This window comes from Mesocricetus auratus, unplaced genomic scaffold, assembly GCF_017639785.1.
Source record: "Mesocricetus auratus isolate SY011 unplaced genomic scaffold, BCM_Maur_2.0 Super-Scaffold_100014, whole genome shotgun sequence".
Taxonomy (NCBI): Eukaryota; Metazoa; Chordata; class Mammalia; order Rodentia; family Cricetidae; genus Mesocricetus; species Mesocricetus auratus.
Window position 1 is genome coordinate 24,725,365 of NW_024429197.1, and position 18,777 is coordinate 24,744,141.

The 18,777-nt window shown below is 44.1% G+C and overlaps 1 protein-coding gene across 5 annotated transcripts in view; it reads right to left on the reverse strand.

Annotated features, from left to right (window-relative positions):
* Positions 1-2,648: 2,648 nt before the first annotated feature.
* Positions 2,649-18,777, reverse strand: part of Eif2b3 (eukaryotic translation initiation factor 2B subunit gamma) — a 55,036-nt gene continuing 38,907 nt past the window's right edge. For all 5 annotated transcript variants that reach the window (XM_040756883.1, XM_040756884.1, XM_040756881.1 and 2 more), the window contains 5 exons: positions 17,719-17,909; positions 15,266-15,343; positions 13,087-13,235; positions 3,724-3,827; positions 2,649-2,812 (listed from right to left, as the gene is read on the reverse strand). In XM_040756883.1, coding sequence (XP_040612817.1) covers positions 2,760-2,812; positions 3,724-3,827; positions 13,087-13,235; positions 15,266-15,343; positions 17,719-17,909 — 575 coding nt within the window. In that variant the 3' untranslated portion in view covers positions 2,649-2,759. The remainder of the gene's footprint in view (positions 2,813-3,723; positions 3,828-13,086; positions 13,236-15,265; positions 15,344-17,718; positions 17,910-18,777) is intronic.

The window sequence follows — 18,777 nt, forward strand, 5'->3', positions numbered from 1 at the left end:
CATTATTGTTATTTTATTGGTTTTTTGAGACAGGGTCTCACTATGTAGCCTGGTTGTCCTGGAACTATGAAGACTAGGCTGGCATTGAACTCACAGAGAACAGAGATCAGCCTGGATTAAAGGTGTGTATCATGCCTGGTCTTTTTTTTTTTTTTTCAATTAAAAAATATTTCTTTTTTTTTAGCCCAGGCTGGCCTCAAACTTCCTGTATAACAGAGGATAGTCATGGTCTTCCTGCCTCCTCCTCCTGAGTGCTGGGATTACAGGATTGTGCCACCATACCTGGCAAAGAACCCACAATTTAATTCTAGTTCTATAAGAACCATCTTGGAAGGACACCATCACAATGTTTATCTCTCTCCTTCACTCCCATGGGTTCAACCACTTCTGCTAGACCACTGGGCTCCTGTCTGATGAAGGCAAGCTTCCAGGAGCCCTGTCCTAAGCACTGGGAGGAATGGAGAGTCAGAGCTCCCAAGACTGGTTGGAGGCGGACTCCCCCAGGGTAGGCATGCTCATCTCTCTCACAAGTTCAATGAGACCAACATACGATCAGGCAAGACTACTCAAGTGAACTTGAGAGCCTGGAAATTTTTGAAGCAATGCAGAAACCAGTATTTCAAACTATTCTTTATTATAATTACTGCCACCCACAGTGAGGACATCAAGGGAAACTTTTACTTTGATAATTCTAGGAGGTGAAATCTTACCCCAGGAGTCACTTTTATCTCCCACTAACCCTGGAGGCTGTAAAAGCAGTGCAGGGAGAGAAGAGCAGTTTGTGTTTGGGAGCAGGGGTGCGAGCTGGAAGGGGACGGCTCCAGAGGCTGTGAATAGAGAAACCCCATCTTCAATTGTCTGAAGCATGGGCACCTATATAATTAAGACAAAAGGGACCAAGCTGGAGAAAAGTCAGGACTCTCAACTGTAACACTGGTTATTGGCGCTTCCTTGCCAGGCCGAGTGGGCATCACCACGGGTGTGGTAGAGATGGAATACACTTGGCTTGGAACACCATTTTAGATTACAGCTTTTGTCTCCATGAAAAGCTGTGGGGAAAGGCTGTTCCCAAGCCACGGGCTTCCTTCAGCTTGCTCTAAAAGCCTCTACAGCAATGGTTCTCCACCTGTGGGTCTCAAAACTTGTGATAGGGTGGGTCAATGACCTTCCACAGGCATCTCATGACATCTTTACGTTACAATTCATAACAGTAGCAAAATTACAGTTATGAAATAGCAATGAAATAATTTTATGGTTGGGGTCACTATAACACAGAGAAATCCGATCTCAAAAAACCAAACCAAAACAAAAAAACCTATTGGGCCAGTGATAGGGGATATCCTCTTGCATAAATGTTTCTCTTATTCATTGATGAATAAAACACTGATTGTAGCTGGGCGGTGGTGGCGCATGCCTTTAATCCCAGCACTCGGGAGGCAGAGGCAGGTGGATCTCTGTGAGTTCGAGGCCGGGCTGGACTGACAGCCTCCAAAACAATACAGAGAAACCCTGTCTCGTAAAACCAAAAACAAAAAACAAAAAAAAACCAAAAACAAACAAACAAACAAACAAAACCCACTGATTGTTCAATAGCCAGGTAGGAAGCATAGGCTACCAGACCAGGAGAAGGCTGGGGAGAGGAAGAGAGAAGCTGAGAGGAGAGGCCATGCTGCCCAAGGAGGTAGGAACATCTCTGTGAGTTCAAGGCCAGCCTGACTTACAAGGCAAGTTCCATTACAGTCAGGGCTACACAGAGAAACCCTATCTCAGAAAAAAACAAACCAAACAAAACACTATTTATTATGGTGTGTGTGTATACACCTTTCTGTGGGTTCCAGGGATGGAATTCAGGATACTGGCTATGAGTGACATGGTCCTTTACTGGCTAACCCTTCTTGCTGACCTTATTTTAGTTCTTTTTTGAGAGAGGGTCTTATGTAAGGTGGCCTAGGCTGGCTTCAAAGTCATCTGAGGATGGCTTTTAACTCTCTTTCCCTCTCCCTCCCTCCCTCCGTCTCTCTCTGGTTTTTCAAGACAAGGTTTCTCAGTGTAGTCTTGATTGTCCTGTATCACCACTGCCCAGCCGGCTTTTAATTTTTCTTCTTCTTCTTTTAAAGATTTATGCCTGCAGGCCAGAAGAGGATGTCAGATCACATTACATATGGTCATGAGCCACCATGTGGTTGCTGGGAATTGAACTAGGACCTCTGGAAGAGCAGTCAGTGTTCTTAACCACTGAGCCATCTCTCCGCCCTCGTTCCCCTTTAATTCTTGATCCTCCTGCCTCCACCTTTTAAATGCTGGGGTTACAGGTCTGTGTTACCATGCTCAGCCTCAGACAGAGGATACTTCACAGACTAAACTTGGTCAGCCAGTCAGAAATAATCATCAGAGGAGCCACTGGATAGCTGCTTCCTGTCTGTGAACCTTGGCATAGAAGACCCAGCCCATTGTGTCTACTTCATTCTGTTGCTCTTGGTAGACTTAGACACAATCCACAAACACACTGTTATACTATATCTGGAACCCATATGCCAGGAACCTGGGATGGTTTCATACCTGCCTTTGGAAATCTCTTTTTTTCAGTACAGGGCTTGAACCTAGGGCCTTGTGAATTCGAAGCAAGCACTTTACCACTGAGATATATCTACAGCTTGGAAATTCTTCTTTATTGAAAAATAAATACAGAGTCAAACAGGTGGGCCAGCCAACATCTGTAGTTTTGGGGCCAAAAGGAAGGGGTCCGGCTTGTTCAGGACTCAGATCTCCATGAGCTGGTCACTTCCCACAATCACCTCATTCATTCGTTTAGCTACAGAAAGCAAAAAGTTATCATTTCAAATTCAGCTGCTTCTAAAGATGACAATGTTCTTCTCACAAGGGCCTATGGGAGGGCATCTTCTTACATAAGGATGACTCTGCATATCTGGCTTTGAGGAGACTCACATACCAAGATCATAGAGTGTGGTTAAAGCATCATTAAAAGATGAATAAAGTTTTCCCAAGCAACCCTACGTATATTATCTCCCCGCCCTCCAGAGTTTCTCTATGTAGCCCCGGCTGTCCCGGCACTCACTCTTGTAGACAAGGCTGGCTCGAACTCAGATCCGCCTGTCTCTGTCTCCTGAGTGCTAGGATCAAAGGCCTGTGACACCACTGTTCAGCTTATACTTTAAAAAATGGTATTTTATGAGTATGGATGTTTTGCTTGCTTTCATGTGTGTAAGTATGTATATCACATGCATGCATGGTGCCCACAGAGGTCAGCAGAGGGCATCAGACCCTGCATTGGAGTCACAGAGCATTGTGAGCCAAACTGTGGTCCACTGGAAGGGCAGCCAGTGTTCTCAACCACTGTTGCCAACTCTCCAGCTCATTTTTCTATAAGTACAGACCCAGAGACTAATAACTAACAATAAAACATAATTATAATATGAATTATAACAGTGAATGGCCTCTCTCTCTCTCAAAATGTCCCCTTTTTAATTTTTTTAATGATTTATTTTATTTTAAGTACATTGGTGCTTCGCCTGTGTGTGTGTCTGTGTGATGGAGGAACTAGAGCTACAGACAGTTGTGAGCTGCCATATGGGTGCTGGGAATTGAACCTGGGTCCTCTGGAAGAGCAGTCAGTATTCTTAACCACTGAGCCATCTCTCCAGCCCCCTCTCAAAATGTCCTATCCTGTGGTGTCCATGATTCTTAACTTGGGGTGTTGTTTACCTTTGGCTTCAATCCTCTGACCACTTCCAATCAGACAGTCCTTGATGTCGGCACCCTTCTCAATCACGACGTTGTTGCAGATGACGCTGCCCTGGATTTTGCTTCTGTAACATAGAAGCCAACACAGTGGTCACATTAGAGTACCCAGGGCTTCATTACAAAACCACTACCTGGAAGCTCAGGCTTTTCTCTTGGCTGAAAACTGCTGATCAATCCTGTGGCTGGCTATATGTCTTAATTTATTGTTGGAGGACAGAATAGCTTTAGAGAATTTCAGAGGGGGCTACGTTCATAACAATTTTTTTCTAAGTCCTTATTTGACTTTTTACCATCTCTTATTTTGGAATGGGGATGGATGTAGTTGGACAAAATCCTTACCACTGAACGATGTGTCTGCTACCCATTTTGAGACAGGTCTTACATAGTCCAGGCTGGTCTTGAACTCATTATGTAGCCAAGAATGACATTGAACTCCTGATCCCTCTGCCTCTATCTACCAAGTGCTGGGATTATGGGTATACGTAAATACCCTAGCAATCAAAATTCTTTTTACTTTCTAAATTTATTACATTATCATTTATTTGTGTGTGGGAAGATGAAATGGGGGCACACATGTGTCACAGTGTGTATAGAGGTCAGAGGCTAGCTTCTGAGAGTTGGTTCTCTCTTTCTACAATGTATGTTCTGGGTATCAAACTCTGGTCAGGTTTGGTGGAATGTGCCTTTAATCACTAGCCATCTTGCTGGCTCAAGTTCTTTTCATTTTGAGACAAGGTCTTGCCATAAATTCCAGGCTGGCCTGGAACTCATGATTTTCCTGCCCCAGAGACAAGTACTGGGATTATCGACATGCTGTTATACCTAGCTTTTGTGTGTGTGTGTGTGTTGGTGGTAGCACTGGGAATTGAACTCAGGGCCTCACACATAGTACAAGCACTCTGCCACTGAAATATATCCCTAGCACAAAGATGGATATTTTAAAAACCAGCTCATCTCAAGCCAAGGGCAGTGGCTTGGGCCTGTTATCTCAGCTACTCAGGAGGCTAAACCAGGAAGACTACAAGTTCAGGGCCCTCTTTAGCTATAAAGTGGGCAACTCAGCAAGACCCTGTATCAAAGTAAAGAAAAGGGGGGTTGGTTTGGGCAGTATTACTGAGTTGCAGAGCACTTGCTTATCATGTGGAAATCCCTGGGCTCAGTCCCTAGCACTGCGCTCCATCGCAGAGAGACTGCTGTCTCAAATGACACTGCCCTTTACTGCACACCATAGAAGCTGCTGTAGGCCCTATACTCTCAGAAACAGCACAGGCTCTTGCTGTCTGATTGAATTTACAAACTACCTCTGTGTTTCCTGAAGACAGCCAGGGCTGTTACACACAGAAACCCTGTCTTTAAAAAAAAATTATGGCCAGTTGGTGGCGCACGCCTTTAATCCCAGCACAGAGAAACCCTGTCTCGGAAAAAAAAACAAAACAAAACAAAACAAAAAAAACAAAAAAGAAAGGAACAACATAAAAGACAAGAACATCTTTTTATTTCTGAGACAGGGTTTCTCTGTATTGCTTTGGAGCCTGTCCTGGAACTCACTCCTTAGACCAGGCTGGCTTCAAACTCAGAGATTCGCCTATGAGTCCCAAGTGCTTTTGTCTTGGCTTCCATCAATTTTTATATGGTAGGCCCAGGACGAGAATCTTATGTATTTAATTAGAGAAAACATCTATGTGATTTTAGAGAATCTAGGTGATTCTCTGAAAACTATTTTTATTTGATATAAAAATAGAACCCTGGGAGCTGGAGAGATGGCTCAGAGGTTAGGAGCACTGACTGTTCTTCCAAAGGTCCTGAGTTCAATTCCCAGCAACCACATGGTGGCTCACAACCATCTGTAATAAGATCTGGTGCCCTCTTCTGATGTGTAGACATACATGGGGGCAGGGTGTTGTGTTTGTAATAAATAAATAAATCTTAAAAAAAAAAGAACCCAAATTTTGCAGATGAAGTAACAGATTTAGAGAATTTAAACCATTTATTCTAAACTATGTAGCTGCTAAACAACATATTCAAATCCAGTTCTGCCTGATACTAGAACACACATTCCTTTTTTTTTTTTTTTTCCGAGGCAGGGTTTCTCTGTATTGTTTTTTTTTGGAGCCTGTCCTGGAACTCGATCGGTAGACCAGGCTGGTCTCGACCTCACAGGGATTCACCTGCCTCTGCCTCCCAAGTGCTGGGATTAAAGGCGTGCACCACTAACACTCGGCCCCCCCCTTTTTTTTTAATGAGACAGGGTTTCTCTTTGTAACAGCCCCGGCTGTCCTGGAACTCACTTTGTAGACCCGACTGGCCTTAATTCACAGAGATCATCTGACTAGCCCCCGCTTCCCAAGTGCTGGGATTAAAGGAATGCACACCACTGCCTGGAGGTATCAAGATGAATTAAACTGCCTTATTCATAGGCAGTTGAACATCTTTTTTTTTTTTTTTGAGACAGGTTTTTTTTTTCTGTGTAACAGCCCTGACTGTCCTGGAAATCACTTTGTAGATCTGCTTGGCCTCAAACGCATAGAGATCGCCTGCCTCTGCCTCCGGAGTGTTGGGATTAAAGGTATGCGTGCCCATTGCTCACTGAGGATGAACCTTCATGAGAATGGCCCACACCCATAAGGAAGTGCTGGTGCCACAGGAAGGATGCTGGGCAGGATTCTGCTACACAACAGCCAGTCTTTCGTACAACCCAGAAGTCTAGCGGTGCAGCTCATTCATGTAAGGTGTTAGAATTTTAACCTGGAGCCAAAATCCAGAACAGTCTACAGACAATCACCTGAGCATGAACAGGCACCCAAAGCACAAGGTGCCCTCTCAGCATTCAGAGAGCTTTACTGCTTTAGATGGCAGACCCAAGACAAACAGGAAACCGGCTATCTAAGCTATCTCCATTCCTGGGGAAGGCTAAAGCCTATCCTAGGCTGAAGCATCTCTGTGGGTGGTATGAATAGGACAAGTATTAGTTTGCTTTTTGGCAGTCTCAGGATACATATAGTGGGTGTTCCACAAGGTACAATCCAGAACTTTGCAACTTGTCCAAATTGCAAAGCATTACAGTCAGCAGTTATAGTAGCTGCATGTCCTTTGGGAAATCCCCTGCAGAGGTGCAGAATGCCTTATACACAAGTCTCCACTTAGCCAAAACAAAGTCTGAAGGTAGTAGCGATGCACACTTCCTATCAGTGGGTAAGAACCCAAAAGCATGCTCTGGAGCTAGGCAAGAAGTGGACGGTCAGTGGGACACAAGAAGCTGTGAGTGAGGATTCTGCAAAAGCTGTGGGGTTGACGGATTAGGACCTCAGTGATGTGGAGAGGTTGGAATGTTGCAGGTCTGGAGGCTAATTACAAGTTATTTTGGGCTATCTTTAGCTCTTGCCCACTGCTGTGTTGAACCTAACATCCTGTGACTAACAGATAAAAACCTTTGGAATGCATTAACTTAACAAACCCGAGTTTCCAGCAAAGGAAGGACGCTGTCAGGCAGCATCTAATGCCCGTGCAGAGCTCTCCCAGTCTTGCTGTAACCCGCCTACTCAATTTAGCCACTAACATAATGGAAACGTGTTTTGATTTATGCCTCTCTTTGTTCTGTTACTATAGAAAGTTCACAGAATCGCAGCCTCATTGGAACATGTTTATTTGGGGAGACCCAAATCTATGTTCCAGGGCCATGGCTACTCATATTTGGCTCCAAAATAAACCATATCTTTGTTCCTTTGAGTGAGAGCTGTTTCTTTTGTTGACAAAGCCATAACTAAAGACTACTAAGTGGCTATCATGGAATCTGGATGTGGGTGGGGACCAGCACTGGAAGGAAGTGGCTGGAATGACTGAGGTGAGATTTCTGCAGCAGCCCATGGCTTGCTTTTCCTTTTGCTTAGCAGCTCTAATCAGGGTCTTCAGGACACTCTTATCGATCATCTTCCCTAGTTTATGTGTAACTTGGGAGATGTATTAGCTATGGTGTGGAGACTGTAGATACTACTGGGGAAAGGAGGTCGACCGACGGGAAGACTCCACATAAACACTGGGTAGGAAGCTTTTTTCTGATCATTTGTCTCAACTCTTTCTTCCTTCCTTTTTGGTTTTTCGAGACAGGGTTGCTCTGTTGCTTTGGAGCCTGTCCTGGATCTCACTCTGTAGACCAGGCTGGCTTCAAACTCACAGAGATCTGCTTGCCTGTATTCCAAGTACTGAGTGCCACCTTCTTCTTTTTTGAAAAGGGTGGCTTTCTTGTCTTCTCTTTCCCTTCTGATGTTGGAGATTGAACCCAGGCTCTTGCACATACTGGGTGAGTATTGTACCACTGAGATCCATGCCCAGCACTGCAGTGGTTTTGAAAGAGCCAAGAAGGACTGCTTGCCAAACAAGCATAGGCTTCCAAGGTATTATAAAAACAGGCAGGTTGTGTATCATACACTTAATTTTGAGAAGGTTCATTCTAAACTGAGTATGGTATCTTATGACTGTAATTCCAGCACTTGGATGGTGAAGGCAGGAGAATTAGAGTTCAAAGCCATCTTTAGCTTCAAAATGAGTTGCAGGTCAGCTTGGGCTATAAGGGAGATCTTGTCTATAACCAAACAAACAATGCAATATTAAAGAGTTTGGAATGTCCTGAATAAAGGGGACTGGAAGCTGGGCCTGGTAGCACAGGCCTATAATCCCAGCTACTCCTGAGGCTCAAGCAGGAAGATCTCTTTAAAAGATCAAATTTAAGGGCTGTTTGGGTTACAGAGCCAGTCAGGGACAGCTTGGGCAACTTAACCAGAATCTACCTTAAAATAAAAAGTAAAGACCAGTGGTGGTGGTGCACACCTTTGATCTTAGCACTTAGGAGGCAGAGGCAGGTAGATCTCTCAGTTTGAGGCTAAATGGTCTACAAACTGAGTTCCAGGACAACCAGGACTACACAGAGAAAAACTGTCTCAAAAAAAAAAAAAAAACTAAATAAAAGTAAAAAGAGAAGACAAGGGGCTGGTGAGATGACTCAGAGGTAAAAAGTTCATACTTTCCAATATCAAAACGGAACAGTTCAAAACCACATGTAACTCCAGTCCCAGGGATCAGACCCTCTCCTCTCTACTGGACTTTGGCTGTACACATTAACCAACAACAAACCAGAGTAGAGATGGCTCAGAAACTAAGACCGTATGTTGCTCTTTCAGAGGACTGCAGTTTGTTTCCAGGCCCTACACCAGGTGGCTCACAACAGTCTGCAACTCCAGCTTAAGGGGGATATGATTCCTTGGGTACCTATATTCAAATGTAAACACACATATACACACACACACCCAAACAACAAAACAAAACAAAACATCAAGAACTGGGGCATGATGGTATATATTTGTAATGCTAGAACTTGGGAGGGAGCAGTAGAATGATTAGGAGTTAAAATTCAGACATATACAGCCTGGACTACCAAGTGAGTTCCAGGACAGCCTCCAAAGCCACAGAGGAAAACCCTGTCTTGAAAAAAAAAATTCAGACATGTAAATTTTGATTGCCCCTTCTGTTATTATGTCTGGACTGAATGTCAAAATGGTGCATAGTTTATTTAGAAGGAACTCTCTCATACTCCCAGTGTGGTTTTTTCTGCTTGCAGTTATAGGCTGCAAAGGTCTTGTGGACAGCGGGTTGGATACCTGCCCAAGGTCCTCGGGGTTTGGGAGATGTTACTAGAACCACCTTGGAGAAGGTGTAGGTAAAACTGTTCTGAGAAAATTCCTGCTTATTTTTCTCATTTTCTGCCACTTTCTATGACAGCTGAGAGTCAAGAATCAAAAGTCTAGTGAGGGGCTGGTCAGATGGCACAGTGGGTAAAATGCTTTCGGTGCAAGTTTGAAGACCTAAGTTTAGATCCTTTGAACCCATGTGAATAAGACCTGATAGGCCTTGTCTGTCTGTAATCCCAGAGCTCCCTCAGCAAGATTCAAAATATAGACAGAAATCCTCAGCAACTCATAAGCCAGCCCACCTGGCACCAACAAAGAGCCATAGGAGACCCCGCCTAAAAGAAGATAGATGGCAAGGACCAACATCTATGCTGTCCTCTGACCTCTACATAAACCTGCTACACTCAAACACATTAATGTGCACACAAGTAAAGTGTATTCTAGCCTTGTCAGGGCCAAAGAGATGGCTCAGTGGTTAAGAGCACTTGCTCCAGAGGTCCTGAGTTCAATTCCCAGCAACCATATGGTGGCTCACAATCATCTGTAGTGGGATCTAGTGCCTTCTTCTGGCATACAGGTGTTCATGCAGAGAGAGTCACATATATAATATAATACATATATTAAATTACATACATATATATTTTTTTAAACTTAATTTTCAAGGCTTTAATTTGTTGTCTGTCTCCTTAGTTCCCCTCCACTACATCTGTATTGCCATTGTACAAGGTGGATAACATCAAAGCAGTGTCCAATCCCATCCTCAGTATAAGCAAGCTGGAAATCAGGGTTTTTCCTGGGTTTTCCATGCTGTCTATAGTAGCCAAATTAGCCCTCAAAACCAAGCACGCTATTCCTGTTTCTCATTCTGATTATTACTAAATTGTGCATCACCACTGTGTGGCTTCCAATTCTTTTTTTTTTTTTTTTTTTTTTGAGACAGGCTCTTTGCAACCTTGTCTGGGGCATGGAACTTGTTATATAAAACAGATTGGCCTTAAACTCACAGAGATCTACCTGCCTTACTGTCATGTGGGTGCTAGGATTCAAATTTGGGGCCCTCTGTAAAAGTAACCAGTGCTCTTAAATGCCAATGATCTCTCTTTTTTACTTAGGCTCTGGGGATCAGACTTAGGTCCTTTCTGCTCCAACCTCATGTGAACAGGGCAGTTTAATTCATCTTAATACCTCCAGGCAGTGGTGTGCATGCCTTTAATCCCAGCACTTGGGAAGCAGGGGCTAGTCAGATGATCTCTGTGAGTTCGAGGCCAGCCTGGTCTACAAAGTGAGTTCCAGGACAGCCGGGGCTGTTACAAAGAGAAACCCTGTCTCATAAAAAATGAAAAGATTCATTCTTGCCCCATCAGTCACTCTGTCTGAACTGTAAAAGCAACAGTTTTCTCCAGGGTTTTGTGAAGGGTTGGGTGTGGTGATACAGGACTATTTGGGCAACTGAAGTAAAGCTGACTCTAGGATTCAAGGCCAGCTGGTTCCATTTCAAGATAAACAAACACTGAAGGAGCTCCCCACCCCACATATTCAGTCCAATGGACACAATGCAGTCCAGGCTGTCTTCTAACTATGGATCCCCCTGTCTCTGCCTTTTGAGTGCTGAGAATTTGCTACTATGATGGGCCAGACCAGTAATTAAAATAAATAAAAATAAATAAATTTCTGCTGTTGCACACACCTTTAACCCCATGACTCAGGTGATAGACATAAGCAGATCTCTGTGAGTTTGAGGCGAGCCTGTTCTACAGAGTGAGTTTCACTACAGTCAAGACTACACGGAGAAACCCATTTCAAAAAAAAAAAAAAAAAAAAAAAAGGAAAAGAAAGCATAGGAGATAGAGTCTCAGTGTGTACCCCTGGTTGACCTAGGACTCTAGACTGGTCCTAAATTCACCAGAGATCCACCTGCCTCTTCTGGGATCTCTGGTATGTGTCACCATGCCCAACTAGCAAAGCAGATTTTTTCTTTTTAAAAAGAAAAAAAAAATCTCTCTGTGTATCCTTAGCTGTCCCGGAACTTTTTTTGTACCAGGCTGGCCTCAAGCTCAGAAATCTGTTTGTCTCTGCCTCCTGAGCGCTGGGGCTAACAGCTTAAACTTGTCATATACAACCTAGGTTAGCCTCAAATTTGAAATCCTCTTACCCCTGGTTCCTGAAGCCCTAGGATTATAGGAGTGTGTTACTATGTTGATGAGGAACCATGCTTTTATTTCTTTTAAATACAGTTTCAGCAAAAGGTTTATCTTTTGTTGCTTTGAGACTAAGTCTCATGTATTCCAGGCTGGCCCTGAGTCCCATGTAGCTGCAGATGATTCTGAGTTCTTGATCCTCCTGCTTTCTCTGTGGCTTTGGAGGCTGTCCTGGAACTAGCTCTTGTAGTCCAGGCTGGTCTTGAACTCACAGAGATCCGCCTGCCTCGGCCTCCCGAGTGCTGGGATTAAAGGCGTGCGCCACCACTGTCTGGCTTCATATTCAATTTTATGGGGCCTTGTGCATATATGCTGGACAAGCACTCAATTAACTATATCCCTAACCCCAGACTTTTAGTTTTAAGTCTTTATTTTTTATGTATGTGGACGTCTGTGTAAGCATGCACACATGTATGTGGGTGCCTGCAGAGACCAGAGAAGGGCATTAGATCCTCTGAAGCTGGGGTTATAGGCAGTTGTGAACTGCTAGATGTGAACACTGAGAACCAAACTTGGGTGCTCTGGAAGGTCAATAAGTGCTCTTAACCACAGGGTCATCCCTCCACATCCCAGCTTTGGACTTTAAACACAGTTGGATATATTAAAGATTATGGGGACTTTTCTGTTCTTTCTCACTCAGCCTTATTCCCTCGACACAAGGTTTTTCACTGAACCAGAAGTGCCGTTCCAGCTAGGCAAGCTGGCTATAGCGTTCCCAGGATCCATCTATCTTCCCTTCCCAATGCTAGCATTAAAGGCACATGTGGCCGTCCCTGGCTTTTATATAGATGTTGAGGAATCAAATGCAGGTCCTCACACTTGCACAGCTACTAAGCTATTTGCCAAGCCCCAGAAGTGTAGTTTTTGAGTGTGAACTTTGTAGATGACAATGTTGTATGACAATGTCAAAAGGTTGGGCATGCCTAAGAGTATAAATTGTTTCTCAGAGGAGAATGGTACTGGATACCTATCATCGTAGCATTGGGGACTGAAACAGGATGCTTATGGGTAGGAGGCCTGACAGGGATACATAGAAAGTTCTAGACCAGCTTGGGCTAGAACCAACATTTGCAGAAGAGCTTGCCCTCAAAGCACAGGATAGCTTTTATGTCACTCCTCTTATGCTTCTGCCTCCAGGCAGCTTTGGGTACAATGGCAGGGGAGAATGACACTTAGGCCCTGGTGGAGTTCACTGTAGCACTGCGAAGGACTCACTACTGTGGTCATCTTCATGAAACAGGACCCCAAGGAAGAGAAGGCAGCTTCTCACAGGAGCACACTGTTTTACGTTCACTTCATTATGGAAGCAAAACTAAACTTCAAAGGTGCTAAATTTCTTCCTTCCTGTTCCCAATGTGAGAGCCCTTTGATGGTCTGGGTGAGTCTGCCAAAGCTCCTAGGGGTACCAGAAGCTTTGCCTCACATGGGCACAGAAGGAGACATACCCTTCTTCCACGATGACAGAGTTCATGAGAAGGCAACTGGTAATAGACACTCTATCTTGTATGACACAGGATGAGCCAATGACCGAGCGCTTAATAGATGACTTCTCTCCAACTTGTGTATCTGGCCCAATGAGGCTGTCAACTTCAACCTGTAAAAGGCAAATAGAAATCTTGTCCAAGCCGGGAGGTGGTGGTGCATGCCTTTAATCCCAGTACTTGGGAGTCAGAGGCAGGCAGATCTCTGTGAGTTGGAGCCAGCCTGGTCTACAGATCTAGTTCCAGGACAGCCAGGGCTATTACACAGAAAGAAACCTTGTCCATCTCCACCAACTATAAATAACTCCCCATCTTTTGAGCTGGCATCTAATGGGATCTTTCCATAGAAACAGCATAGGGGGGTGATTAGTACTATTTCTCAAGACCCAAAGATCAAACAGCTTTTCCAACACCAGCTCCAACTAACACTGAAGCATGGGCCATCCTCTTCCAAGAAAAACAAAACAAAACCAACAAATCAGACATATGCATGCACTCACATATTTGTATATTTAGCTCAGGATGGCTTCCTACTTCTTTGTTTTTTAGACTGGGCTTCTCTGTGTAGCTTTGGAGCCTGTCCTGGAACTCCTTTTGTAGACTAGGCAGACCTCGAACTCACAGAGATCTACCTGTCTCTGCTTTCCAAGTGAAGTGATGGGATTAAAGGTATACACCACTATTGTGCCCCCTCCCCAGGCCTCCAATTTCTTATCCCCCTGCCTCCATTGTCTCCCCAGTATTAAATTATAAACTAAGCCAGGTATAGTGGCCCACACCTTTAATTCCAGCACGTGGGGGGCAGAGGCACACAGATCTCTTGAATTTGAGGCTAACTGAGCTACAGTGCTAAAAAAACAAAAACCCAACAAATAAAAACAAGTTTATACATGTATACTATCATGAATAGTATTTAGGTTTGTTCTTTTGAATACAATGCTCAAATTGGAAATTAAAAAGGAGCATACTGAAAGCTCCTGTTCTAAGCTTAATACCACTTGGACTCTTGTTTATAGGGTCAGCACTTGACCTGGAAGTCTTTGTCTTCTTTTTATTCTGAGATAGGTCTTATAATATAGCCCAGGCAGGCTTGGAACTTGCAATCCTCCTGTCTCAGACTTCCACTGCTTGGATTCTAGGTATGCAATGGCATTCAGGGCCTCAGGAAGTCAGTTGATCTCCCCTTTTTTGGTGGGGGGTAGGGGCAATATCTTACTATGTAGCCCTTGCTGGTTTGGAATGTGCTGTGTAGACCGGGCTAGGATTAAGGCATGTGGCACCATGTCTAGCTTTCCTTCCCTTCCCCTGGCCCCACACTTTTTTGTGGTTTCTTGAGGCAGTTTCTTTGTGTAGCCCTGGCTGGCCTCGAACTTAAAGATTTGCCTGTCTCTGCCTCCTGAGTATTGGGATTAAAAGCATTTGCCACCACTATCTGACTCTCCTTTTTATTGCTTTGGAAACAAGTTCTTACTATGAAACCCTAAACTTGTACCCAACCAGCTATTTACTGCAGGCTGGCTTAGAACTCAAGTTCTTCCTGCTTCAGCCTCCTGAATGCCATGGTTGTAGGTGTGTGCCACTACATCTGGTGTTAGGAGCGCTTCATATTTGTGTAATACTGAAGACAGGATCCAGAGATTCATATATGCTGAGCCAGCGCTCTATGAACTAAACTACAATGCCAGCTCTCTTTTTTATTACACAGCAAGTTCCAAGCCAGCCAGCCAGGGTCTTGTTCTTTCTCAGGCTAGCATTGCATGTTCTGTAGCTCAGCAGGATTTGAATTCATGATCTCTCCATCTAAGCTGCTCTAGTGCTGAGATTATAGATGTACCACATCTGCTAGGAAGTCTTCTTTTAGATTTATTTGTACGTACACATGTGTGCATGCGATGACATGAGATGACATGAGAATTCCAGGGATTGAATTCAGATTGTCAGGCTTAGCAGGACAGAGCTTTAATGAGCTTTCTTGCCAGCCTGATAAAGTCTTCTTAAGTGAGACTCTACTACTACCAAGACGGAGATGGGATTTCCCTTGTGCTAATGGGGTCTAGAGCTGAAGGGTTCCAATTTAAATTCTCAACAAGTCCCAGTGCCCCTCAGACGGTCCCGCCTGTGGCCTGTTTATACCAGTACTTACCAGGTGTCTGTTGGCAATCTGGGCTGACGGGTGGATCATTGACTCCTCTGGACAAAGCTCAGACAGCAATTTGGGTACCTTGAGGAAAGGAGTTTGGTCTGTAAAGATGGGGAAACACCTAAAAACACTTTAGGTAGAACCCTAACCCTGTCATGGGAGGGGCTCTCAGCCAGTTGTGTCGGGTGAGGGAGCAGAGAAGCTGCTCTGTCCCACACCAGGACTGCATATGCAGCAGCTTCCACGAGGTCTCACTGCCTGAGCCTAGACATTCTGACATTTCATGGGGAAGGAGGTCAAATGGGACATGGAATACCAAGAACCCTGATTAGAGTAATTTAGGGTTCTTCTTGCCTCCTGGCCTACTGTGGCCATGTACCATGGGAGAAGACAATGTCAGACAAATACTACCGTCAGGACTGACTCAAGAAAGAGTCCACGTCCTTCCAAGGAAAATGAGAAAATAAGTTTACACTATTCTTGCCTAAGGATGAGAAATGAAAAGCAGGTTGAAGGTACAATGCAATTTGGCTATTAACTTACTTGGAAGGAACTGAGTACGTGTATCTGTGATTCTCCAGCACAGACAACACAGCTCAGTTGTACAAACCACTGTATGTGGTAGCCATGCTAGTGGGGAGAGGTCTTGTTAGCACTGGTTACAGTGCCATGAGTTTTTCCCTATGACCCTCCAGTTAAGGCTCCATGTGCCTATCTGCTGCACAGGCCAGCCACACCAGAGGATGTCTTTCCAGCCTCAGCCTATTTATAAGCCTGCTTCTAGACCAGACTGAGAGTCTAGTTCTGAGTAAGAGTGGGGAACACTGTGCTTTCTTATAGCTCTCTGGTTTGGGGCTCCCTTGAATATATAACCAATCCACATTGAAAGCAGCTTAAGGTCTGGGGCTCAGGTTACAACCACCATTTAGTATGGTCTTTTTGTTATTATTTGGAACAGGGTCTCTGAATGTAACCCTAACTTCCTGCATGGCACTATATAGACCAGGCTAGCCTCCAATTCACAGAGATCCACCTATCTCTACCTCCCAAATGCTAGGATTAAAGTTGTGTGCCACCATCCTGCCTACTAAGAGTCTTGAAGATTCAATCCGTTTTCAATAATATTTTCTAGTATCATTCTACATCCAGTTGTATCTCCCAGTGACAGTTCAAAGTTCTACCAGGAACAATGCCAGTAGCTAGTCTTTTTTGTTATCATTTTTTGAGACAGGGTTTAGTCCTGGCTGTCCTGGAACTTGCTCTGTAGACCAGGCTGGCCTTGAACTCAGGAGATCTGCCTGCTTCTGCCTCCAGGGAGCTGGGATTAAAGGCGTGAGCCACCAATGCCCTGTTTAGCTGCTAATCTTTTTTATCATTTCAACTGACTTTTCTTATTTTTACCTCAACGCTTTACTTCTCAGTTTCATTTACTGGCTTCATTATTCCTTCCTCCCGTGCTTTTTAAAAAAAAAGTTTTATTTATTATATACAGTGTTCTGTCTGCACGACAGAAGAGGGTTCCAGATCTCATTACAGATGGTTGTGAGCCACTATATGGTTGCTGGGAATTGAACTCAGGACCTCTGGAAGAGCAGCCGGTGTTCTTAACCTCTGAGCTATCTCTCTAGTTCCCTCCCGTGCTTCTAAGAATATGAAGAATCCTCCACACCCTTAGCTTTCTCTCTCCACACCATCACTAAGACCTGGCTAATCTTTGAGAAGAAAGATCCCTCCCTAGTGTGTTTCAGAAAATTCTATAGATATTCCTTTATTGAGTCATCTGGTCACTCAATTTTCTTTTTCCCTTCCTGTCTCCATCCATCCCTCCTTTCCTGCCTTTCTTTGTCTTTCTAAAGGTCATCTTACCTTAAAAAACAACAAACAATAAAACAAACAAGAAATCCTTTGCTTTGAGGATGCTTACTCTGAAGCTTACTTCACCAAACTATGTGATTATACAATATTTATCTGTTTTATCCTCCCCAACCCCACCCCCCAGACAGGTCTTGCTATGCTACCCAAGCAGGCCTTCAACTCAAAATCTTCCTACTGCTTCCAAAGTGCTGGGATTTCAGGTGTAAGCTGCCATGGTTAGCTTGGAACTTGCCCAGGCTAGCCTCCATTTTGGAAGTCTCACCCATTGAGAGCTGTTATTACAGAAATATATCATCATGCTTGGCTTTGTCTGCTTACTTAGGAAGTAGTTATTATACAAATGCCCACTTTGAACCAAACAGGAGAGCTGCTGTATTCACAGCTCAAAAGCTTATCTTCCTGGACATCTTAGTCCTTCCTTGAACCCACTGAGTTCCTGTCTTTAGATTTTCCACTCACATTCCAAGTCTTGCTACGCTTTGGGAGTGAAGTAGTGAATGTTACCATGTCCCTAATGAAGACATAAGACAAAAAGCTGGGTCTATTTCCAGGACAGGAAGTCCTTGAGCCCAACTCCTCACCTGCCTGTTGGCTTCCATGTAGAGTCCCAGTGTGCTCACTCGAGAGCAGAGTCCCTCTTTCATGATGTGGACATAGCAGCGCACCTGGGACCTAGAAAAACCTTCCCACTTGTCTCCTCGAAAGGCATTCCAACAGGCATCATAAGGAGCCCAGGTCAGAGTGTTGTCATTTTTCATAAAACTGTAAATGTCTTCAGAGAAAACACCCAGAGTAAATAAAAAGGAGAAAGATGGCATAGGGGACAGATTAAGTCAGAAGTTTGTTTTTATCCAGGTATATGTAGTGCTGGAGGGCCTGGAACTCACAGAGATCCCATTGGCTCTGCCTCTGCCTCCTGGATGAGACACAGTCAAGTTTTAGAAGGAGGTATAGCTAATACTTCTTCCTTCTTCCCTTGAAACTCATCAATAAGCTTGGATCTTGAGGGATACCATCACAACTGAAAAGACCAAGTCAACTGAAAAAGGCAATGGATTTTCTTACGTGCTTGAAATACCTGTAAGTATTGTGAAATATTGTAGGCACTATAGTAATGTTTAAGAAGAGATCCTGAAAACAAGGTTGGCTGGCATTATGATGCCCACCTTTAATCTTAGCACTCAGGAGCCAGAGGCAGGTGGATCTCTATAAGTTCAGGTCAGCCAAGAAAACATAATGAGCCCCATCTCAAAACAACAATAAATCAAATCCCCCAAACAAAGCAAAAGCCTAAAAACAATAATCAAGCATTACTAAGAGAAATGAAATAAAATGGTGACCTCTATAAATCATGAAAGTACATAGAATATATGAAGGTGACCACACTGTTTTGGAGTCATAACATCTACTCTAGTTTTCTCCTTCCTTCCTTTCTCCCTCCCTCCTTTCTTTTTTTTTTTTCTTGTTTTTTCTAGACAGGGTTTCTCTGTATTGTTTTGGAGGCTGGCCTCAAACTCACAGAGATCCGCCTGCCTCTGCCTCCCAAGTGCTGGAATTAAAGGCATGCGCCACCAACGCCCGGCTTCCCTCCCTTCTTTTGAGACAGGGTTTCCTGTCCTCGAACTCACAGAGATCTGTAT